Raw genomic sequence first — 25,371 nt, 5'->3', positions numbered from 1 at the left:
GTGACTGCAATGGACTGTCTTCTGATTTGACAACCCTCCACAAAAGACAGATTAATTTTGTTCGCATTATACTTGCAGTGACAGCTTCTAGGAATAATAAAAACCAGATTTGGGTATAGAGAATCTTTATTAGCAGTATTGATTCACGAAGCAATGAGAACACACCTTGTCTCTCAGCTCCCAGGTTAATACAGCATGGCTGACAGTTAGAGAATAACATCTATTTACACGGAGTGAATCTGATCAGAAAGTCATTGGGACAATGTCATTTCCACAGAGTGCCTTTTTGAAGTGTAACCACTAACTGGTTTCTATAAGTGTCTGATAATAACTACTGACTTTCATGATCTTAAAGAAATCAAAATACATCATCAGTAAATATGCTGAATTTCTGACTGGAATAATAATAGAAAAACAGTCTTAGTTGAACATAAATTAGAAGAGATAATAACATATTGTTAATCACTTTGAAGCTGTGATCCTTAATTAAATAAATGAAGGGATTTTCTCAAAACTGATAATAGCACTCAAATATTATTGCAGTGGTGCTTCTGTTTTGGAAAGAATCCTTCAGAAAATGAGATGTGAACATCTCAAGTTCCCTGTAAAATTAATTGAGCAAATGACTATCTTCGGTAAGAGGGAAGCCCAGTATCATTCCCCATGCAGCTTTATATAAAAAGTCAGAGGGCATTTTTTAGGGGGCTTTGGTTTTTGGTTGTGGTTTCTGTTTTGTTTTGTTTTTAAGGCAAAAAGGCAGTCTATTTAAATTTAGCTAAACAGCTGAAAAAAATCTTTGTGCAGAGCATGCAATATATTTGCTGTACTCTAAAAACCAACTATTGTAAGCAACCAAAAAATGAAACCAACATCCAGAAAAGAGTTTAGAGAATAACGCAGGCACATTTACGAGTCAAACTAATTACGAGCCAAAAAGGCAGCTTGGATAAGCAGAGAAAAAAACATGCTCTTGGCCTCTCCTCCTACTCTCCTGTCACATCCCTGCTCAACTGGTATCTCACAGGGCCAGTTGAACTGGATTGTTTAGTTTTTGCTCCCAAAAAGTGTTAGTTGGCAAAAGACAACACTCTGTTGTACTTGCTATGATCATAACAGCACCCATCTAGATATTCAGCACAGCAGTGGAGAAAGTCTAGTTTTAAGCGCTTTATCAAAAAGACATAATTGAACTGCATCCCAGTACCTCTGAGAGGCTACAAGCATTGTTGCAACTCATTAAACTTCTTTATAGTCCGATGTGTTACAACACATTACAGAGAAATGGTAAATAAATAACTGCTGATTTGACACTGCTTTCAACTGCTGAGCAATTCTGCTTTCCTCAATGTTACAATTAATGTCACCAGTTAATGCCTTAAGTGGTGGAATTGGAAACTCGACTACAATAAACAAATGCAGTCAAGTTTCAACTTAAGGATATACCCAAACTGCAGCGTGGCGTTGGTTCAGCTGTCCCCGACTCAGGCTGCAATTACAGTTCTGTTGGTCAGAGCAGCAGGGGCATCATTTGTCATCCTAAGGAAGGCTGGAGTGCTGTGAAATTGGGCACTCTGGAAAAATGCAGCTGTAGCAGAACATATGTATAAGCAAGACCATGAAATGAACTGGCTGCAAGCCAACATGTAAGGAGAAAAACAAGAGAATATAAATGAAAAAATTCATAGAATACACTACTCAGAAGATGCTCCTATTGATATATCCTGACCAGCTTTAAAGGTCAGGATGACAACAATCTGTCTTCTCTGTGGAACAGCTTAATCAATTCGCAGCTCTTTTTTCTTCACCCTGTTAGCAATGAGTTTACATCTTTCAAATGGATCTTCTACTTAGTTTTTGCTATTTAATTATTCTCCGGTTCCTGTATATCTCTCTATACAGCTGTAGCAAACAGGATATATACATGGGTGTGTATATACATTCATGTACAGACTGTACTGGATAGAATATGAACTGCTCGGCTACGTTCCCTAGCTCCATTGTCACTAACAGAGATTATTGTTCAGCTCAAGAGACAGTTTTCTGCTCCTGGAGCAGAAGGAAGAGCTTGGCTGTAGCTTTTCCGCTGCAGTGAATACTGGAATGAGCAGAGGCTGCAGAAGAATGACAACCTTGCAGCCACAAGAAGTCTCCTTCCTCTTTTTCCAAACACTGAACCGAACCACATGGAGGCAGACTCCTTCCCACACCACACATGCCTGCACACACTGCAGAGTGGGGCTGGGCACTTCAGAGCTCTAGGAGATATATAAGCAAATGCCCAGTATCAAGGAGTCAGTCACAAAGCTTAACACTTTTCAAAGACAGCATTTCCTGCCCTCTAGTCAAGATCAGTATCTTATCCCAATCCAGCAGAAGCTGACTTAACTCTTAACTCTTGAGAGAACTCCATCTGCCACATCACTTGTGCCAATCATATAGGCTGCAATGAGCATTTAAAACACTTTTCTTATTTTCTTTCTTTTCATGATATATACAGTCAACAAGGTTACAGTCCTTAATTTTCAGAGAAATTAATCTTGTGTTCATTTAATCTAACTTTCAGCACTTAACTGAGATTGCTGCTTCTATGTGCCTTCTGCATTTAATAGTGAGAGAAAAAAACACCACTGGAGCCATTCAGTCAACATACAAGCTTCATGAAGTAAGAATCAAGATCTTTACACAAGGTGTAACTTTCTCCCACAGGCCTTTCATCACAGCTGATGACAAACCTTTCTTGTGGGCTGCATCAAGACTGTGAATCAAAATCTCACAAGATCATCACATACATCACCATCTTTCCTTCCAACAGTAAGGCTCCTTAATTTAATGTACCTTCCTCAAGACAAGTATAACCTCCTTCAAAGCCTTTCTACTCTGGTTTGGAGAGATACAGGCATCTCGCTCATGTAATGATGCTTGAGAGGAAAAAACGAAACCATGGCAGGTAAGTCTAAGGCTGGTGTAGGATTTTGACAAGTTATATATTAATATACACCATCAGAGTTCACCAACAGCTATGCAAAAAGTAACTGGGCTCAATCACTTCCATTTAACCATCTACAACATTTTAGGAACATAGAATCCCTTAGGTTTGAAAAGACATTTAAGATCACCGAGTCCAGCTGTCAAGTCCACCAGTAAGCCGTGTCCCTCAGCGCTACATCTACACATCTTTTAAATGCCTCCAGGGATGGCAACTCCATCACTTCTCTGGTCAGCCTGTTCCAATGCTTGAGAACCCTTTTAGTGAAGAAAGGGTACCTTCTCTCTTTTCAAGACACAGAGCTCCAGGGGGCCAGGCATCAGAGGAAATGAAGTAATGGACAAGGTCGGACTCGAGAGCCAGTCCCAGATCAGACAAAGTGTGAATCCCTGACGGGCAAATTACTTTTAAAACTATACAAGAGCCCCTCCATTCAACCTCTCCTCTCTATACATATGCCTGCATGCATATGTACATCTCCATAATGGAAGCTTTTCACTCAGATTTCCATTAAGAAATTAATAAATGTAAGTTTAAAATTTATGGCTGTAATACACTCCTAAGGACTATGCTTTTTCTCACATCTGAAGAGCAGAACAAACGCAAAGGCAAACATTACCCTGATGTATGCTTCATTACAGAACAGACTGCAGAAACAATCAGCAATATGTAACCTCTTGTAAAGAAAAATGTCAACTTTCCCCCTCTCCCCTCATCTCACTGTTATTTTTTTTCCTCCCCTCGTCCTCAGACAGATGAAATTTGGCAATGTTGATGCCATGCTGTCTATTTTCTTCCACTCACACACAACTGGTCAAGATAAGGTACAGATGCCTACAGATTCACGTAAGATGTGGCTGTATTAAGCTGTATATTCAGAGACACAGAAGACTGTTGGGTGTAAGGGAAGCAATCCCCTAATACAGGAAAAAAATGTATTTGTCTGAATTTGGCTTTCATTTCCCCATGGTGAGTAAAGTTTTTAACTGTACAGCTTTACTTTTAAATAAAATACATAAATGACTCCCAAACAGCTGGCCTACTTAACACTATTATGTAAACATCTGTTCACATTCATGCATGCAAATAAGTACATCAGCTAGCAGGTCTCTAAGGTTCAGATTAGTCTTTATCAAGTCCTCCCAGAAACCACTGGGGTGGAGGACAACAACTGTGTGAAAGGGGAGGAAAGGGAATTCTTAAGCTTTTTTTGGAGAATTGATCCTGGGAGAAAAGATAGATGATGGAGAATACCAAAAAACTCAACTCCCATGCTTTCTATTTTTCAGTATATTTGCTTTAATGGAAATCTTCTTTCCTGTCCTTTTGTGGCAGTTTCCTAGTTCATCGCATGTTTTAGCAGTTTGTTATATAAATGGACATTGTATCAAATTTTTATTCCCCTTTATTCAAGCCGTCTCTTGAAAGTGTCAGGAATCTGAGGCCTGGTCCTGCTGAACTAAATGGGGTTCTTGACATTGACGTGAATGGAAACAGGATTAGGCCAGCTGTACGCCTCATTAGATACACAATTCTATAGCACCCTCTAAAATTCTGCTGAACTCTTCCTTTCAAGCAAATAAGGCAGGTAAACTCAAAGGCCATGAAATGTCACTATTACATTCAGACACTTAAACTGAGATACCTGATGAATTAGCCATCTTCTTGCCAGGCATCTTAGAAAACTGCAGCCCCCGAGGGATTTCCCCTGGCCGTTATCACTTATTGCAAAGTCAAAGAGAGAAAGCTAAGGTTATTGTTTTGCCCGTGGAATCAAAATATGCTGAGAGCGCATGTTATTCCCCAGACTTACAGGTTTATTGCGTTTCTAATTCACACCTAAGGTCACCATATGTCAAGTGAGTATGCATTCTGCTACCATGGCTACTGTCATCATTTTAACTCTAAAGCTAAACAGTCCTAGACTGGAACAATACTATCATAGAAACAGCGTAATTTAGTGCCTGTAGCAGAAGACTGGTCTTCTCATTAAAGATGGAAAATTAAATGTTCTGGTTCCACCTTTGGGTTTGTCAGACTCCCCAAAATCATACAAGTTACTCAATATCTCTCGACCTTTGTCTTCACACGAGAAAGCCAAAGAACTAAAAGCCCTGAATAAACAAAATAAACAAGCTAGTACAGCAATAACTGAGTCTTCTCTATTGAGAAAGGTTAATAAATGAATCAATCTTTGATCAAATTCCATTCAACATTTAAAACTACAGATGAGGTTTGAAATCAGTTTCTTGTGGCGTGATACGACTATGCCAGGATGACAATGCTTTCCTCTGCATAATGCATTAATGTGAATTTGACCACACAATTGTCATTTCTTGTCATTTAAGTAGTCTTACAGTTAAGCAGCCATAATTGTCCTTTGGGTGTTATCTTAAATACATTAAAAAAGAAATTGAATGCTTTCACCACGTTATAGCTGGGACACTTTTTCAAAGCTAATTTCTATGTCTGTGAATTATTCATAATACACTTCAAACAGGCTCTTCTGTATAAGGTAATTGACCTTGTCTGCATGAAGCACATACTACCCTGCCTTGGGATAATTAAATCTATGATGTGGTCCATTATTTAAAGGTAATGTCTTTTCATTAGGTTAGGCAATATATTATCACTCAACTAGTCACCTAATTCCACATTTAGCGCATTCAGGTTTTCACTGTTTTGTCATGGGTTACACTCTTCATAGCAATATCTCACATTAAGTAACATGGTATAACAGTAAGACAGCATTTCTTTGATAAATGGAAACAGAACTCTGAGGACTACAATTTCAAGATTTACCTCTATATTTGCAACCTCAGTTGGCTGTGTTTTTTTTTCTGTGAGTGAAAGCAATAAAGCGTGTCTATTCAGTAAAAACTAGTGTCAGGTCAAAACTCAGGTAAAACTAATGTACAATGTGGCAGTAGCTATAAAAATTTGCATACTGTTCAATGGAAACAGTTATGTGCTGTTGAAAGGTATGCTAAAACACATGTAATGAATACCATGGTCTAAACTAGCTTGGGTACTTCTACACAATTTTATTTTGCTGTGTAGAGAAACCCTTGGTTGGCCTGCCATCCAAAGATGCAATCAGCAATGCTGGCTGTTGCTCAGGCTAGCTCTAAACCATTTCAGCCTTCCCTGTAACAGATTACTTGGACTTAATTCCCCACTTCATATTCCCTCAACAGAAGTTGCTCAGTGAAGACCAAAGTAACTGATTTTTTTTTTTTTATTTTATTTTGCATATACATGGAGCAAAAACTTCTGAGAGAGAAAGGTAAACAGTTGAGCACCCAACTCTCTCCCACGCTCCGACTACTTTGAACCACTTTAGCAGAATAAAGCAGCTCTGAATCTATTTTAGTCAGTCACTGACAAAGTCCTCCTGCATGGGTAAACTCTTGAGTGGCACAGTGATCTGAAAAAGCTCCTGCATCAATCCCTTTCCTGGCTCTGAAAAATGGCCAGAGAAGGTATTCTAATTTATATTGTTCGACTCCAGTAACCAGGCTTAAAGATGCTTCCCCACCCCCCCTTTACTTCAGTGGTGCAGGATATACCTGTCTATTTTATTGCAGGAATACAGTATTGGCTTTTTCAATCCATGAGTGCCGAAGACTCTGATTGCAAATATTGTACCAACAGGCAATGGATGAACTTGTTAGCTTCTCTACAAACCTGAACTTTTACAATGTTTCTGTGTATTGTAGTTTGGTTTACACTACAGTGGAATTTTAAGAAAGATGCAATAACGAAGGAGTTAATCTTACTTGCCTAAATCAGTTTAAATATACTGAATCCAATGGAACTGATCCCGCATATCTTTGAGCTTTGTATTTTTTTAGTTGAGTCATTCGATATTGTAGCTTCTCTCAAGCTGCCCATTAATAGAATGTTATGATTATGTTAGCTATTCAAAGATTTTTAATCATGTTATACAAACACAGTTCAGCCTATGAATTGTTTATCTTGATTAGATATTGTGTGAGTGTTCATTTAAAATTATGAGACATTGTTTTAGAGCAGAAATAAAGACAAGGGCATCAAAAAAGACTTCAAGGTTTTAGAGTGAACATTTACTCTGAAGACCTTTAGCTGAATTCCTATTTGCATGAATATTCAGGAACAATCTGTTAATGCCTCAGGAACATTTCTGCAAACAAAAAAATCTCAGTATTGTTGTCCAGAATAATATAAAAAGGATTATGAAAATTATCAAAGTGAAATTGAAAAGAAATTCCAGTAGGATATGAAAGAAATAGCTGCCATTTATCATTTTCCATCCACTAAAACAAACTAGCCAAGGAAAGTATTGTTCTAAGCAAGATTACCTGCAACTGGCCTGCCTGCTAAATCATATTTCATAACGGTTGACTGCTTTCCATTGTGTAACCACAGTTGTGTACTATACATTAATAGCTCCTGTCACTATAATACAATTATGTTTACCCATAGTTTCTGCTTTTGTGCCACAACCCAGCAACTACAACATTACAATGGTTCTAATGGTCTGTTTCACTTTGTTCATTTACCTATTAATTCTGGCAATGGCATATTTCATGGAACATAAATTTCATCCTCTGAAAACATGACAACCTGTAGTACAATATGGTCAGACAGATTCTGGAGCTTTGTGCAGAAGTAAAATGAATTGTCCAGGGTGGCATTTTGGAAAGAACATACCTCCCTCTGGAGGCATCAGTTGTATCTAAGGTGATTACTTCATCAGTAATAGGATGTAATTATTCACTCAATAAAATTCTGCCTCTATTAAGTAGGTATTTCTAATGTTCTGCAGATTGACTGGTGGCCCTAGCCTGTCTCACAGAAGCAGTAAACAAAATACAACATGGAATCTCTTTGTCTGAATCTGGAACATAAATGTGCCCTGGGAAGGAAGTGACCTAGAAAGCTGGCACTGCTTTGAACCTGGAGGCTCTGGGAAAGAGAACGCCAAAACAGCACCTGAAAAATGCTGCTTGCCAGGAGGACTCTCCCCAGTTCAGGGACAGATGACAAAATGGCAACATAAACAGACTGAACTGACTTTCATAGCTAGAGAAAAAGTCAAAGGAAGCTGAAACAGAGTCCACATCAGGAGAAAAAAAACTTGTCCTGGATTCCCACGTTCTGCTGTAATGTTAACATTCAGTCATGAAAGTCTCTAAGGAACAGCCCTTACACTTATGTCACACACCAAAACATTGTCATCTGGATAAAATCTGAGAGCTTCAAATAATGGTGACAATGGGTGATAAACAAATGCTAATGTACAGAAAGCCTTTAGGTCAATGGGGAAGAGAGTAAGCGACCCTACCTTGTCTTACACCAGGCCTGACAATGATCCCACTATCCCAAGAAGTTAACTACAGTTCACCAAAAAAAGAACACTCTTACCTATATCAATAGATAATTTTACGGATTATACTGACCATTTCATTCAGCAGCTAAATGAAAAGTTAGTATTTAAAATAAATATATCAAACACTTTTTGTTCAGAACTACTTTTCCAGTCTCTACTCATCCTATCATAGTCTTGGATTTATCAGTAAAACAAAACTGTCAGACCTGAATTAGGTTCAGTAACACAAACTGAGAAAAAGAACAGCCAAGAATCATTATCATCTTTTCTTTCCTACTAACAAGTGCCACTACTAACATTTTGATCGCATTGAATGAGACAGCTTGAACAAAAAGAAGAATAGAAAATGGCTACTGATTGCAGGCTAAGCTACTGCGAGCACTTTTCATGTGCTATTAATGTTAATATATATTGGAATCACTACAAGTTGTAAATTAGACGTGTCATTTTAAACTTTTTTTTTTGCAAACCAAAAATATAGGGAAAGGGAGACATGGAACTAAGCATCTTGGATAAAGAAACAGGCAGTGCATGAAGCAGGACAGGCAGCACTGATTTGAAAGAAATCCAGCATAGCAGCATGTTTCCAAAGATCTTTGAAACACTGATGCATAGTGATGAAGTTTAGTTGCATTTAGGATGTACTTTTGGCTTAAGTTTTTGTTTCAGTGCTGAGGAGGAGACAGACATTTGTGTATCTGGCATGGTGACAAAATACGCGCATCTGCATTTCATTTTACTCCAAATTAAGATTTCCTTCTAGCACTAGGACACTTGGAACCATCAGAATCCGTATAGCACTCTCTAAACCCTATTAATTCCGGCCTGCTTTAGATATTATATTTCTGTTTTTCTAGAGAAATGAGACGTTGGAACATGCTCTGTGTATATTTGGGTGCCCATTGTTCAAATAACTCATGAATCCACTGGCAATTTCAAGTACATTTGACTGAAAAATATGTTCCAACAGGTTTCACGTACTGTCTAAGCAGAAGATCAATGTATTTTCAATCAGATATCAGACAATCCATACAGAAGCTCAACACTAATACACAAAAAAATATGGAAAATAAACATAATTTATTACTCAACCATTCATTGAATTATTGTTTTAGTAAAAATAAGCAAAGAAACAATGTTCTAAACTGCCAGAAAACCAGCAGCCCAGGTAAAATAACCAAAACTGCAGAGTTGTGAGAGGATGCTGTTCACTAGGCAGAAGCATGAAAACATAAAATGTTTAATCAATTTTGATCAGTCCCTGTTTAGAAAGATACATAAAGTAAGTTGGTAATACCATCTTCAGTTGCATATCACTCTGCCTGGAAGAACCTGGGTATCTACCTTGGGCTGAACACATAACCTTAAGATGGCTACATTGAGACTACATGGACCCTATCCTAAAAATGTAGGCCTGCTTCCAATAGCTCTCGTAGGGGTCAGTGCCAAAACCAAGGGTACTGTTTCTTAATTGCATGGAGTCCCTTATCGCCCTTTACAATGGAAGACAACATCCTTATCTTACGACTACAATCACAGGTATGGCAAGGCAACGGGTGGAATAATTGTAATGGTCTCTGTCTAATTAGTGTGGGTAAGGACAGCTGTCTATCAAGGATGGAATGAATTCTAGCATTGAATCAGCATTACTGATGACTCACTCTGAAGATTAGATTACACTGAAGACCTGTCTCCTGCATCTGGCTGTGTTAGGACCCATTCAAGCCACCATGGCTAAGCTAACATTTTCTAAATGCATTGAACTCATCCTCAGGTGAGCTTATATTTCCTTTAATCATCCATGAACAAGAAAGATAGGGCTGTCCATATGACATCCACATGTCTAATAAACAAAGTAGGCTTGGGGTTCTCACAACTCTCCCTCTACAATCAATCACTGCAACAAAGCAAAATCCACTGTCTGGGAGATGAAGAGAAAGAAATTTGGATTCTTAAGAGATGCTTGGGACTGGTGATACTATTCCTGGGCTACAGTGAAGAGTCACAGCTTTGCATCCTTACCTGGCTTAATATCCCACCTTACCCCACCTGAATATACTATTACCTCCCTTGGTAGGTCCGTAACAATTCACAGAATCAAGCTTTCCTTGCTAAATCAAAGTAACTGTGTTAATCATTTCACTACAAAAAACGAATGCACCTCTAGGAGATAACAAGTTCATTCTTCCACTACCAACACAAGGCCAAGACACAAGAGGTACCTATATAAACGTTACACTTAGGGTGCAAGACTTCAGAGGTATTCGTCTGGGAGGAAACACTCTTTTTATGGTTCTTTTTTGTGGCTGGACAAACTTGGCCATTGGTTTTGGGGTGGTACTTCCAAAGAGATCTAATGGCCCATATCAGTTTCAGGCAAAATTGTCATCAGTAGCCTGATGACTCAATTTTCTTTTCTGATAAACAAGATAAGAAAACTACCTTTAAAGGAGAACTGCATAGATTAACTGGTTAACCTTTCTGAATGTTAATGTTAAAAAAAAAAAAAAAAAATTTCTTCTGGGATTTTTGAATTCTGCTCTTGAGAGCAAAGGAAGAAGACTCTTAATGCTGCTTTGAGTCCTGGACAGCTCAGGCAGGAACACACCCTTTGGCTAAACCAGTCCCCATTAAAGCCTGAGCCTTCCTCCTATCAAAGGCACTTGGAACAAATTCAGGCTCAAATGCTTTTTCATTTTTGTCCTCAATCTTTCTGGCCAACCAGATATGAAAAAACCTTCTCTGAAGAAAGTTTAAAAAGAGCTATTTTCTTTCAGGTCACCACATCTTCCTAGCTACTTGTCAAGCCTCAGTCAGATCTAATCCTCCCCAAATCAATCTGGGTTGGGGGGAGGTAAATAAGTCTCAATTGCTTTTAGATGTTTCTTGGGAGGGAAAGAAGTACGCAACTTTTTTCCCCAAAGGTCTGGAGATGTTTCTCCAAGTATGCTCTATATTTTGTTTGTTGGTTTTTTGGTTTTTGTTTTGTTGTTTTTTTTTTAAAAAAAGAGAGTAACAGACATTTAGAAGAGCTACTTTTATTCTCCCCTTGACATCAGATGGTTCACATAAGCAAAACATTGAACTAAATACTCTTAGGGAGGGCTCTTGTTCTGTTGCTGTTTGAACATGAAACACAAAGTAATCTGAAAATACAGCCTTCAGCTCATCCTTATTGTTCTTTTTCCCCTGTTTCCACCTTCATACTATCAAAAATGGAAAATACATTTCCCATAGGTTATCTTCACACTGTAAAGGGGTAGAATTCCTGAACTAAAGATTTTCAAGCTATGAATCTGAATATAGCCCTATCTATATATAGTGAAATCTTGACTCCTTTTTCTATAGGCTTACATTTTATTTGCTCCTAATTATACTATATAATTAAATTATGCCATTGTTCATTTGTGTATAACCTTAACACCTCTGTCTTCCTGGATAGATCAGACCAATCAAAGCAAAATCAAAGCAAATGGGCTCTGTCCCATTCACTTCTTCCATCCTATCTGATCTTCAGCAAGTGCCTTGCTTTGCACATACTTCTTCCCCCAGATTTAAACCAGGAGTCAAATGAACACCAAAACCCACATAAAACTGAGAGACTGAACCCTTAAATGTTTTGCTGTCCTCAAAGATAATGTGAATAGAAATGTAAATCACTATTGCTTCACTCATGTGGCATCTTGGTAGAAGAGGTCAGCAGAGAACTGTTCCACTGTTATGATTTACGTCTTCTGTTCTAGAATTGGAAAACATCACTCTCTGCACTGGCCCAAATTTGATGGAGAAATTAGTTTAATGTTAGTAAGACAGTTTGAGTCTAATGGAGCCCAGGATGCTCAAAGTAGGACAGCCAAATGAAGCAGACAAATGGAAGTGTGATGAGAACACACTCCCCGCTGTGGCTCTAATGAGGGAGAAGGCACACTTTTCTGCTCAGGCAGCAGTACTGCTTTCTTTCTGGAATGGTGGACAGGTTGCTGTCATAGCTAATGACCCATTAATACAACAAGCCATGGATTAGCTGTTTGTTTCTAATTGCCATTATTTATTTATTGTTAACAATATGCTGAGTCCTGCGAATTAAAAAAAAAAAGAAAAAAGGAATACCACTGTTGTGATTAAGGAATGCTGGCTGGGACAGCCTGAAAGAAATGTGTAATTCTTTCCTTCTTCAAATTATGTGTATGAATGGCTTATATGACTGGGTGTTTCAAATCAGAGCTATCATTAAGACATTTGGTTCTGGCACACGTGTGTTTCATAAAACTATCCAGAATTAGATAGAATTCACCTGACTCAAGGTTTCCTCATTACTGAGCTATAAACACTTTTAACATCCCACAGGTTTCACACATTAAGCAAAAAACATCATTAACTTCACTCCAAACCAGAGGGTCTTTGGGAAAAAAGTCCTAACCTAATGGAATGCAAAGGTTAAGCAAATATCTACAGCACCAACTCACAGCACAGACTTGCTTACAGCACCATCAGTAACAGTACACGCAATGACTTCCAGATTCGAGGCTCAAAATCTGTTGTCTAGATTTATATTTCATTTACCTGTCCTATATATCTTCATTAATACCTCTGGTACAAGCTTCCCGTAGATTGGAAGAGGTACTTTTCATGACAGTAAAACGCAGTAGATCTATTCAGTTTGGACTGACAAATTTGTTTTCCAGGTAAACTGTAAAAGGCCTCTTAAAAAAAAAAAAATAGGAGTGTAATTCCAGAATTGCTCCTTAGACTTCAAAAAAAAAATAAAATAATCAAGAATCATTCCAGGGAAGAAAAAAAAAAAACACAGTAAAAAAACCCCAACAAAATATCCATCGACAGCAGAAGTATGAAGGACACATTCCACAGAAGTAAATAAGAGTTACCCATATAAGCTTCTTCCTAACTACTCTATCAGTCCCCACCTCAACAAGTGTTTTTAAATTCACCTGACATATTGTGTCTAAAGCAAACACAGATAATGGTGTTCCAGTGCTCACTGGAGTAGTCCCAAGAGACTGCCCAGAAGCATGTCAGATAGCATTAAGCCTGTCCCCTGTCCTTTCCTGCAGCAGGGTGCAGGGAGGGAGCATGCTTTCCTCCCACTGATCAGAAGTCACCCACTGAATGACTGAGCAAGGATTTCTTCCCATGTCTTTCTCATCACTTGGCCTCTTGGCTGCATTGCAATCTCTGAGCAGCAAAACGGAACTAGAGAAGAAGTAATGCAAGCAGCTGCCGTTCCTTCCTTGGCAGCTGTAGCACACTTTACCTCCCTGACAGTCAGGAGGAACCGTATATGGCGAGGGAAGTAAAGGGTCAGAAATTGGGATAAAGATATTTTCATTACTCACAGGTGCATCCATACTAGATGCCAAGTTACCTCCCACAGTTTTTTTATTCTGCTTAGACCACCTGCATTTTAATCAGCTGCACACTACTAACAAGTCATCATTTTTAAAAATGGCCTCTATATCTCTCCCTACAAATATGGGGACATATCGTATTACTATGGTGAACTCTGTTTAAAAGTCTCTAAATATAGCAGAAGCTATCCAAAATTGTGCTTGTGAGAAGCTGTCAGCACTGCCACTTTGGAGGGGAGAGACAAGGTACGGTGACGGAAAGACAGATGGCAAGTCAATCATTCTCAAAAAGGGAATCCTAATTACTCAAGAATAATTGCAACATACAATCTACACCTGCCACCTATCCACCACTCCCTGCAATATGAACCACTTTGAGGGCAGGCTGCCCTGTTCTATGTTATTTTCTGCAACGACAAATAGTCTCCTGGTAATACAATAACAATTTAAAGTACCTGGAATGATAAAATGGAAATTATATTTGAAGGGCATAAAATAATAGTGAGCAAAACTCCAATGGTAAATGACTTCTTGTTACATGTCATTTTATATCACCTCATGGTACATCTGTATAAAAAGCTTTATCAGAACCCAGGTTTCACACTCCTTTCTCCATAAAGATTTATGCTACTCTAAAAAGTGGGTACATGAAACCTGGGTGCAAACCATGCCTCAAACACTATGGGTCAATTCTGCTGAAAAAAAACAACTAAAGCTAGTGAAAGGTCTAACAATGGCAACCAAAAGGACTATAAAAGCACTGGATAAGTACAGAACCATGATTCACCACATCATCTGGTATTAGAACCAGAACTCAGCGCACTGAGTAAAACATTAGTCTAAAACATATTTTTAAAATATGTGTTTTAAACTGATGTTTAAAAAAAATATAGAGGGATGTGCTGAAGACATCCGGACCTGTGTACTCACCCTAAGCTGCATTTCTCCAGCAGCCACTATTGGAGGTAGGACATTCTTAGCATAATTTCTTATGCTTTGACATCACTGAAGATCTCATCTGGAACTAAAGAGGGAACCTGAACAGACGAAGATCTCTAGCAACATACAAGACGTAGATAAAAGACCACTGAACTGTCTCAGCAACATAATTAAGTCTAAACTAAAGTCTAAACTCAGGCATTAGGGCATGCTCCCTATTGTGAGGTAGTACTACATCTTTTCCCCCAATCACAGAGATGCAAAATGCAAATACAGTGCTTAACAGGTGAGGACAAACAGCTGACTGGCACAAGGGGTCACAGACCTGGAGATGGCATGTGACATACAAGTCTAGCTGGGAGGGAGAGGAGAAAAGAGGAAGTGGAAACCTGGCTACAAGTCATACAATACTGGGACTTGACAGGTCTTAAGTGGGACAGGCAGAAAGTTCAGGGAAAAGATGTGTAGTTTAGGATGGAAGTTTGAAATCAAAGCTTGAGGTGACATGGTGTGGAACTTCTAACGGAAAGAGAAGAATAAGAAGGCAGGAAGAAAACACCTCCTAAAGACATTCCTATTTCTTTGATTTTTGCTCTAGGACTGATCTTTTCTCAGTCCTTGCCTACATAAATGTGCTATGAACTTGACAGGCTGTCAGCCAAGTATTGTAAAGCAAGCTATCCTGCCACTGATACAGCTGTCACTGTGTTAAGTCCTTGATATGGTGGATGTGAGGCAGCTTCCCAAATGTTAAGCTTCTGAGTACACCCACTATTTCTAGAAAAATGAGCTAATTCAGTCAGAGTTGAGGATTTATTCAGTTAATAAAGTGTTTTCATATGTTCAGACATCTTCTATGTTAACAGTATAATTAAACATGCATGTGCACACACACACCTGTCCTTGTACACATATCCTTCTCCTAGGTATTACCTGAGATGCTCCATAAAAAAAGGAAATCAGAGCCTTGGGGACCTACATGACTTTTCAGATTCCCAGAATACAGACTGCACATTTAGAGGTAGCCCAAGGTTCCTACCCACCCTCTTCCTCTCCTACTAGGTTGTCTTGGCCCTCATTACATGGCCTGTGCTTCTAGGGATAAGGGTCTGGCAAAGTCTGCATTCTTTTACGAAGAGTGTAAATGGCTTTCCTATTTAATGCCCGCTGTCAGATTCGCTCTGATTATGTGGGTGTCTCTCCAACAGGCATGGAGAAGTCACAAGAGACTTCCAATTACTGGTCATAAATTATAAATAACATTTGCCAGCATCGTGAGAAATCTAACTGTTCCTTTGATGAACAGACATCTATTCTGATGTTCACAAACCTCCTGAAAAGCTATCTGATGGCAGATATACACAAAAATGCGGTTCAGGGCAATTTAATTTTAGTTGTAAAAGACATGCTTGCAGCTAAGCTGTAGTATGACAGTGAGAACTGATAAGGCTGTTCCAGACAGCAGGAGGTGGAGATGAGTAAACTCCTTTGCCAACTGACAGATTGCATGTCTGACACATTGCAGATGTAAATCCAAGTAACTCAATAGGGAGACTGAGCTGAATCACACTCGCCGGGGATGTGCCTATGTCTTCAGGGCAAGAGGTAGCAGGAAGAGAAGACAAATTCCTTGATATAAACTGGAACATTGTTATGCCAGCCAGGAACCTCCCTTGGTTTCTCTCTGAGGCAGCCCAGAGTGCCATGCTTGTCCGTTTGCCCAGTCACATGATTTTTTTTTCCCCTCTTTTTTCCCCACATCAAAACTGTGAAAGCCAAAGTTGCGTTGCAAGAACACACATCTTTGTTGGAGAGTAACATTATGAATGCAAAAGGAAAGAAAAACCCTTTTACTGCTTCTCTGTGAAATACGATAGTGTTTAGATCCTGAAGAAAAGGAGCTGGGGTTTTGGTGCTACCAGCTGAGATATCCTAATCACACATTCCATCTTCTCAGAAAAAAGTAAAGAACAAAACCCAAAACTAGAGGAAGCTCAGAAATTGATTAGATTCCTCACAGGAAGGGGAAATTTTATAGCTCTGTCAAGACTGGATATACCCTTGGGAGATGCCCTTCCATCAAGCATTCACCGCTGGGCGCAGCCCAGAGGTATTAATGAGTAGTGATATTCAGCAGGCTAGATCAGGTCAGGGAATGTTTCCTGCTGGCCTAGGAATGCAGCATTGCCATCAATCCATGTGCAATTGTATACCAACTTCTGAAGTGTGGTTCATTAACTATAATTACACATTATGACACCCTTGCAACAGCAGAGAGTACACAGTGTTTCAGGCATCCAAAAGCTTAGGCCAAATCAAGACACGAAAGCCAGGAGTTTTGATTTTTGTTCTGTTGCTCTGACCCCAAATCACTCTTCCTCCAGTTACTTCTAGGCATAAACAACAGAGGTGAGAGGAGGAATGTATCATTGTGCAGAGAATCTAGCAAAATGTTGTAGTGATATTCGCACTTGCAGCTCATCCACAAATTTAGGAACAGAAATACTTTCCAGACACCTGTAGTGTTCAGCACCACTAGATCTCTAGGCTTTTCTATAATACAGCAGCGATTCACCTCAAAATGGATACCAATCGGACTATTTAAGGCTTTGGGGCAAAAAAATGTCTACTATTTACAAACACTTAATACTTAGCTAAGAACAAATTGTTACCCATATCTTGTCATTTCAAGAACTCAAATGATTTATTTTTGATCATGTTCCACATCTCGCCAAACTTACAGCCCTAGGCTATTGAGAAAGTTCAGGATGAAAAACTGAAAGTGTAATTAAAAAGCGTACAACAGGAGGAAAAAAGAGAGCGGAAAAAATGATGGTGGTTGCCACATGCACAGCACTGGGTTGTGATTTTTTCTGATTTATCAGCTGGAGTTGTATTAAAGAGTTATGAGTCATAGAATTCTTGTGTGATCAACTGTCAGGAGCACAGTGGCACTGCAGCAGCTGCCAGAGCACAAGCTGGGCTGCTGGACACCATCTCTTTGCCCTCTCCCTTGAGGAGTCGGAGTCACAACTTTGGTCCTGAATAAGTGGAGAGGTGCTGCCTCTCAAGAATTAGCTTAACCAGTCTGCCAGTTGGTAGACAGCTTTAGTCGTGAAGCAGGATACAAGATTATCACTATTTTTAAAAAAAAATTTCTTTTAAAAGGAGAAATGGTTTTTGACCCTTAAGAAGTATCCCTAGCTTTATAGAGGCACCATATAAAAAGATATCTCTAATATATTCATAGTATACCTTTCTGCATGTGCACAACCAAGTACCACACAGAAATGTGTAAAAGTAAGCACATATAGACCTGCTCTAATATTGTGGTCTTCAACCTTAAGAAATATTTTTTTAGATAATCACTGTGCAATTATAGCATTAGAACAAGTCAAGAGTGGTGTGGGATACAAAAGCGAGCAACACAAAGTGTTTGTAAGACATTAGTTCCCCCTCTTTATGAGCAGTTATGCCTGCATTTTGTTTTCTTTTTGTGCTCTACCCTGGATGCTGATATTAAGATTTCATTCTTTAAAAAATGATTAGCAATACAAGCAGTTCTTGGCTGGCAAATTCTGATGATAACAAAAGACATCATTCACAGGTTTTAAAAATAAACTGGTTGTGAGGCATCTGATTACTGGATCCATAAACATTCAGTGTTATAGTAACTTTGCTGGAACCTGGCAGGTTTTTGATCCAATTCATTAGGCAATGTATTTTTAACACAATAGGAACTCCCATTGCAAGCTCCCCTTAAGGCTTTCTGTGGGATTTCTTCTAACCTACTAACCAATTTAAGAATTCCTAATAATCAAAGATTCACCAGGACCATACAGACGTTACAAATAACCAGATGAGATTCTGAAGACATTCAGAAGCCTGTCCTTAATAGCATTCATCTCTCTGGTTAAGCAAACGTAAAATCCTGACCCCAGGAGAGGGTTTAGTGGAAGGCAGCCATCCTGAGTAGCCAGTAGAGATTTGCTACCACAGAGACACAGACTGATTAGGCCCTCTGCTTTCCTCATGTTGTTAAATTAAATCAGGGCAAAAAAAAACACGTATTCCTTCTATCATGAGGGGAAAATTAATTTTGCCCCAGAAATGGTAATACCAAACACCTCAAACATCATCTTCAGGGCTATGGGACTCAGAAAAGGGTACATTCCTCCTCTTCAGAAAGATCATCAGAGTCTGGAGCAATCTGAATTCTTTCTATCTTTAATATATAGTTAAGAAAGCTAAATGAATAAATGCATCCATTTACCATGAGCTAATGAAAACTTTTGTGGTTTATAAGTAGTAACTTCCATTCTAGAAAGTTTCAGAGCCTTCGTATACATGGACTTATAGAGTGGAAACTTCCCTGCACAGCTCTGACCCTCTTGCATTAGAGGATAGGCACTGAGCAGAAGGCAAAAGGCTTTTCACTCTATTCTGTATTGTTACCATCCGTTATGTTTTGTGGTTTGTTTTTTTTCTCCTCAGTCGCAGTGTGGCCTGTATCTGCTGTATAATCAATAAGAGTTAACAAGGAAAGATTTGAGATCATGACACTTACTCGGAGTGTTCAAGAGACGTGACTTTTTGCAGTGGTAGGCTGCCTCCTGTTCGCAGTACTCTGCACTGTTTATCATAGCTTCAAGCTGTTCTGCACTGCTGTTGTAGTTAAAGGATGTAGTGTACGGCTTCTCCAGACCAGCTCCTTGGACTCTGGTTAGCCCTGTGTTGTTGTGCTGCACTGTAGTCCAGATCTTATCTTCTGTTAAATGAAAAAAAGATTGAATGGGGAGTCAACAACAAAAAAACTTGCAACAAGCAAGGAACAAAAACCCAATTGAAATCTAACGCTTTACTGCACTGGAGGGAAGATCAGCAGGACCCTGGGCTCTGAAGCGGTCACCCTGTGATGAAGACCTGTTACAGGTCAGTGTAGCCCACAGAGCTGTTTCTCCCTGAATGAACTCGAGCAAACACTACGGAGCCTGCTGGGCAAGAGAGAAACTACTGGCTTCCTGGGAACAATGGGAGATTTTCAGCATCTTCTATTGCCACGTATATGCAGAAAATTAGATACATTTCAACTGGCTTTGTCCCTGAGAGAAAAGACATAATAGTATGGCTCATAATGGTAACACTCAACTTCTGCAAACACAGCTGTACCTATGACCACAGTCCACACTGCTATAACAACAAATGGTAGTGGAGAACTGATGAGCTCACACAAACTCACCACAAACAGAAACAACAAACCCTTTCCCAAAAGCTAAAACTGAGAGTATGCTCTTACCACCCAGCTGGAAGTCAAATCACTTATTTTACTCAGTTCTCCAATTTTTCTACATATACGTTGAGTGATGCCCTGCTTGGATGATGGTACAGAACAACATATGACTTGGCATCTCTAGTTAACTGTAAATGGTGATGCTTTTCCATGCTGGGGAGCCCATTCTCATCTCCTTCATTGCTTTTCCTGGCAGAACAAGGGATTTCATAGGCGACAGAAAGCAGAATCTAGGCTTAAGCACAACCTGCAGCTTCACTACCCAGCTAATGACCAGCATTAGGGTTGGCCTGATAAGGAGAACATCACAATTAGAAGCTGTTAGCTTTGCAGGGAGGCTCCTTTCCTGCTAGTTCTGGTGAGAAAGCAATGGCCAAGGTAACAAGGACAGCCTTAATGGCCAATCTGCTGATCTGACCCAGAGTAAAATGCAAACTCTTTAACAAGGATTCACAGGACTGAGCCCTGCATGTGCTCCATGAGGTTACTAAGAAGTAAATTTCAGTAAATTCCCTTTTTATAAAAGACCCTGCTTGCCCGGGGAGGATACCTGATACTAACAGGGAAAAAAATTAAGGAAGTATATTCTAATAATTTGATCAGAGGAAGATTTCAATCTCACTTGCAGAAACCTGCAGACAGTTATGGAGAAATAGGCAAGATCCAAACAAAAGATTTATATTTTCTTATTCATGCTTCAATAAGTAAATCTTGGATAACACCGATCTAAATCTTTTCTAAACTGATCTTAAAAACTGTGCATTTAAGTATTCAGATGATTTTACCAGATTACCTGATCTGAGTTCTTGGAGAGCATCAGCTTTCCAGTTACTCTCCAATACACTGACATGATGAGCCAAGTAGCTTTGTGGCCACTGCATTACATTGCATTGCATTGTTTTCCTTGAGCTACAAATATCCCACAGATTACTTCAATAGAACTCTAATAGGAGTATAAAAATCCTAAATGGACTATCTCTGCAAAACCACTCAGATGATTTAATGGATTGTCATTATGGAGGCATTCAGATGACAGGCAAGTAACAAAAACCATCTGGAGACTATTTAAAGAGGTCTGTTCTAAGACCGAGCTGCAAGTTACGGAGAAATTACTCTTCCAGTAATGTATGGCATTAACTGTACGGACAGTTTACACTCAGCAAGCCATACATTCACTCACAACCCTTTCATCATTTCTGTGATGGTAGACAGAAGAGTTTGCGCACAGATCTGTGATTCTGTGGTTCTTGTTGAGTTCAGGATGCTGCTTGTGGGTCTTTTGAGTTGAAGCTTAATAAAACACTGCTGCAATGTGTGATACATGAAAGTTAGATTAAAATCACAAGAAATATTACAAATTTATTGCTTGTAAAAGTTGCCCCAGCGGTTGTAATCACAGTCAACACTGTAGCACAATACCCTGCACAGTCCTGCACAATATATTACTTCCAACATGATATAATTCAATGACTTCATAACACGTATCTTGTACATCTGAAAGCAGTGATTCTTATCAGCTAGAGACTCTCTTTTTCCTTTTGTTCTCTCAAGGATTGACATGAACAGAGTGGATGTTTCAGAAGCAGTTGAAGGTGAGCTAACTTTCCTCTTATGAAAGCTAGTAGAAGTTTAACCCCTGTCTTCACTGAAAAATCTACTAAAAAGACAAACATTAAATTACTGATACTTTAAGTGAGATGTAAAACCAAGAGATGATGAAACTCCAGATGGGCAGTCATAAGCTCCTCCCCACTGAGAATTATTTACATAATTTTGAGAAACTTTGACAAAAGCAATGCTCACAATAGTGACTACAATGCTGCTTAGGAAGCACAACAGCCCAAAGCTAGAGTTTCAGAGTGGTTAACACTACTGCTTTCCAGGCTGTGTAGTTGTACAACAGGAAAGGTGCTATGTGGGTACTTGAAAAGCTAAAAGTATCAAGATCTAGCAATTTAGAAGCAATGAAGGATCATTTGGAAAATTTTGTTAAAAGTAGCATAGCACAAAACACTCTTCCCAAGAAGTGTTGGAAATGTAATTAATTGACATATTTGAAAGGAGGTTGGACAAGACAATCATTAACAAGTGTGTTGGACAGATAATGCAACACGTCTTTCTCTTATTTTTCTCTGTGATTGTTCATTAATTTTCAGTGGTTTTGTTACCATTACAGCTGCACTCAGCTGTCCCTCTGAGATCTGAACTTAGACATTCAAGAACTGCTTTTCTCCACAGGATCTTTTACAAATGAGAAGCTAACTGCAGATATTCTGTCCTCTAGATTGCAAAGGGAAAGGAAAAACAAATCAAGTTTTTTTCTGTGCTCACAGTAATTGCGATTTAACAAGTACTTCAGAACAGAGAGCTAACAAAGTAATGGTGGAAGGGAAGAATCCTGGAGTTACATTTCAGACATTTCCTAATCTACATATGCCTGATCTGTTACACTTATTACTTTTACAGATCAGACCTGTGTTTTGCTGGTCACCTTGAAGATTCTCTCTGCGCTCCATCTTTGAAGTAAAGGTAGCCATCAGTACAGCTTCTCAAAAAATACATATGGTTCACTGATCTAGTGAAATGAAAGTTACAGGCACCAGTGAGCATACCTCCATTCAAAAGTTTGTTTCTTTCCCTATCCAAAGTCAGTTTTCATTATATTTTTAGGCAGTGACATTGAAATCATAGATGCAAACCAAGCTGAGCACCATTGGCTCCTTCCACCCATTTCCATATCTGGAAACTGTTAAACTAGACAGATAAGGCTCTCTTTTCCTTTATTTCAACAAAGAAGTTATCGTTATCTTTTAACATCTGTCCATACTATGTTTTTTTCCTATTTACCCAATTTAATGAGCTCTCCCTGCACTTGTGAATTGCAATGACAATGAAAAACCTGTTCTCTAGGCAAAGGTCACTGTTTATTTTTACCTTCTATTACTCCACTTTATTATTTTATTACTTTCGCAGCTTGGTAAAATTTCAAACCACACACAAGCTAAAAGTCATTCAAAACCCAGTAGGAGAGTGCAGCCACATCTTCTACTGTATAACTTGGAATAGTTAAATGCAGCCTTGAAAAGCAGATTTCCTGATTGCTTGTTAAATTGTTCCATAATTCAAAGGTGACAATGCTTTAATTTCAGGGTAATGCAACAGCTTTATGACTTCACAGTTTTATTTAATGGTCCAATTTACTAGGATATTATGCTGCCTGTATTTGGTCCTAGGAGATGTTTTTACAACATGGGACTGCAATGCATTCAGCACATTTTAGACCCTTATTTTAGCCTCACCCATAGTTCTATCATCTTGCTGGAAGCCTCCAAGTTGCTTTTGACGGCACACAAATTAAATTGTGGGAAATTAGAGCAGCTGGAAAACTGGCTTTCAATGAGTTCTGTATTGTCTAATTCTCATTTTTATTCTTCAACTTGAAATATCTCTGTGGAGCACATTTCACCCATACAAACTGTATCACTCCTTTGTGATTTAGGAGGCTTGTCACAAAACAAGATTATTCAGACTGATTAAATTGCCAACAAGCCAAACATACGGTAAGTGCTACATGAGAGAGAGAAAAATTGCTCTGAGAGCCCATATGATGCATTTGTTTCATAGTGTTCTACACTGAATGCCAAATATTGCCCTGAAAGCTGTACCTATAACTATGGAAGTAATCATACAAAAGACACAGTCTCTTCCTTGAACACTGTACTGTTTTAAGTTGCAGTGGCAGTTTATCCCAGCCACTCTAACATACACCCCTCAAAGAACATGAAAAAACAATTTCCTATCACAAACAGCTTTAATTCACTGACTCCAAGGAGATGTTTTCTGAGTCTCTGATGAAACATAACAATTTTTTTTTAACTACTTTTTTTTTTTTTTTCCTGCTGGCTGACCCAGCAATATGTGCTTTTGCAGCTTGTTTTGTGCTCATCAGCTTCCTCCTAGTTTCTGATTCAGCCACTTCCAGCCACTGCAGAAGGACCATAATGCATTTCCATGGAAACAATTCTGGGGGGGTTCCTGTCCCCCCAGTCCTGCATGCAGCCCACTCTCCAATGGTACTGGCAGACTGCACCTGCCCTTGTGCATTCCTCAGGGATGCCTGTGCCTGGAACCCTTCCCCATCTGCAAATCCTTTCTGGGAGTCAGTAACCAGGACCAGGAAGGCACCAGACCCTTGACCACACAGACATGCCACCCCAGGCCTGGCAGAGAGGGAAGAGATGGGCTCCCAACTCTCTTACACCACCAGACATGAAGTTTTCTCACTCTGAGCCCATGGTGTGAGGTGTCTCTATCAGCAGACTGATCATGCCAGAAAGTTCTGATGGATGAGAACAAGACACCTCTACTACACTCTCATTCCCCATGATGTGCCAAAGCCCAGAGATGGCAAACCATTATCCTGCCAGCCTACTTCTTGATGTCTCTCCATTTCCATATTTCCTCTAACACAGGGTACCTACAACAAGCAGAAATAAATATTCCTCTCGAAAAAGGGAAGAGGCCAGTTGCTGAAGTACTTCTTAGTGCAAAATGGACACTTGTCCACTGTGCTCATGCTTGCTACACCAGTGCAGTCTTCTCTGATTCAATGTCCTTAATCTAAGGTGAGTTTTGAGAGACTCAACATGATCACTTTTCTGCTATTTCATATGCCTTGCAGAGACTCAGACGTGCATGAGCCTGGCAGACAAGAAGTGGAGCCCACTGGAGACCTGCTCTTCTTTTGTTGCAGCACCGGGAATTCTGCAGGTTTCCAACATGGCACTACACTACTTTGTCTGGGGCAAATGGATCTACTCCTCATAACTGAGACAGCTGCAGTGACTTTTAGAGTGTCACAGCCTACCTCTAACTTCCGAGGACTGCAAATGTGGCAGAAGAGTAATCAAGTTGCAGTAACCCTTGATTAAAAGATAAAGGCTAGAGGAAAATACCTACTGTTATGTTCTTCTATACTAAAACTTCCTTGGGGGCCTCCTGCAAATGTGACAGTGAAGAAGGCCTGCAGGACTTCTGCTCTGATGGTCATCAGAAACAGAACAATCTCACTGAAAATTGCAAGGCAGCTGTTGACAGCACAATGCTTTTGACATAATATATGTACTAAAAGTTTTTCATTGTATACAGTTCTGGAATACTTAATGAAAATTCAAAACATAAATGTATAAATTGTCAGAACTACAGTGTGTCAAAAGACCTGTAGTGTTTGAGGGCATAAACTGTACATGTTCTAGGGCAATCTCTAATCTAAACAGTGTCAAATAATTTGTCAAGGATTCCCATTTGTCATTTTCTCCAGTGATGGAGTCAATCACAATTACAGACAGTAAGCTGCAAGGTATACTCATTAAAAAAAAAAAAAAAAAAAAAAAAAAAAAAAAAAAAAAAAAAAAAAAAA

At 39.2% G+C, this 25,371-nt stretch overlaps 1 protein-coding gene across 1 annotated transcript in view; it reads right to left on the bottom strand.

Annotated features, from left to right (window-relative positions):
• The window catches only part of CNTNAP5 (contactin associated protein-like 5), a 288,857-nt gene that overhangs the window by 69,688 nt on the left and 193,798 nt on the right, over positions 1 to 25,371 (bottom strand). Inside the window, exon 13 of the mRNA XM_014954623.1 lies at positions 19,230 to 19,430. Coding sequence (XP_014810109.1) covers positions 19,230 to 19,430 — 201 coding nt within the window. The remainder of the gene's footprint in view (positions 1 to 19,229; positions 19,431 to 25,371) is intronic.

The sequence above is a fragment of the Calidris pugnax genome, unplaced genomic scaffold, assembly GCF_001431845.1.
Source record: "Calidris pugnax isolate Ruff unplaced genomic scaffold, ASM143184v1 scaffold103, whole genome shotgun sequence".
NCBI lineage: Eukaryota > Metazoa > Chordata > Aves > Charadriiformes > Scolopacidae > Calidris > Calidris pugnax.
The sequence above is the reverse complement of the archived record's forward strand: the minus strand, read 5'-3'. Positions and strand labels throughout refer to the sequence as shown.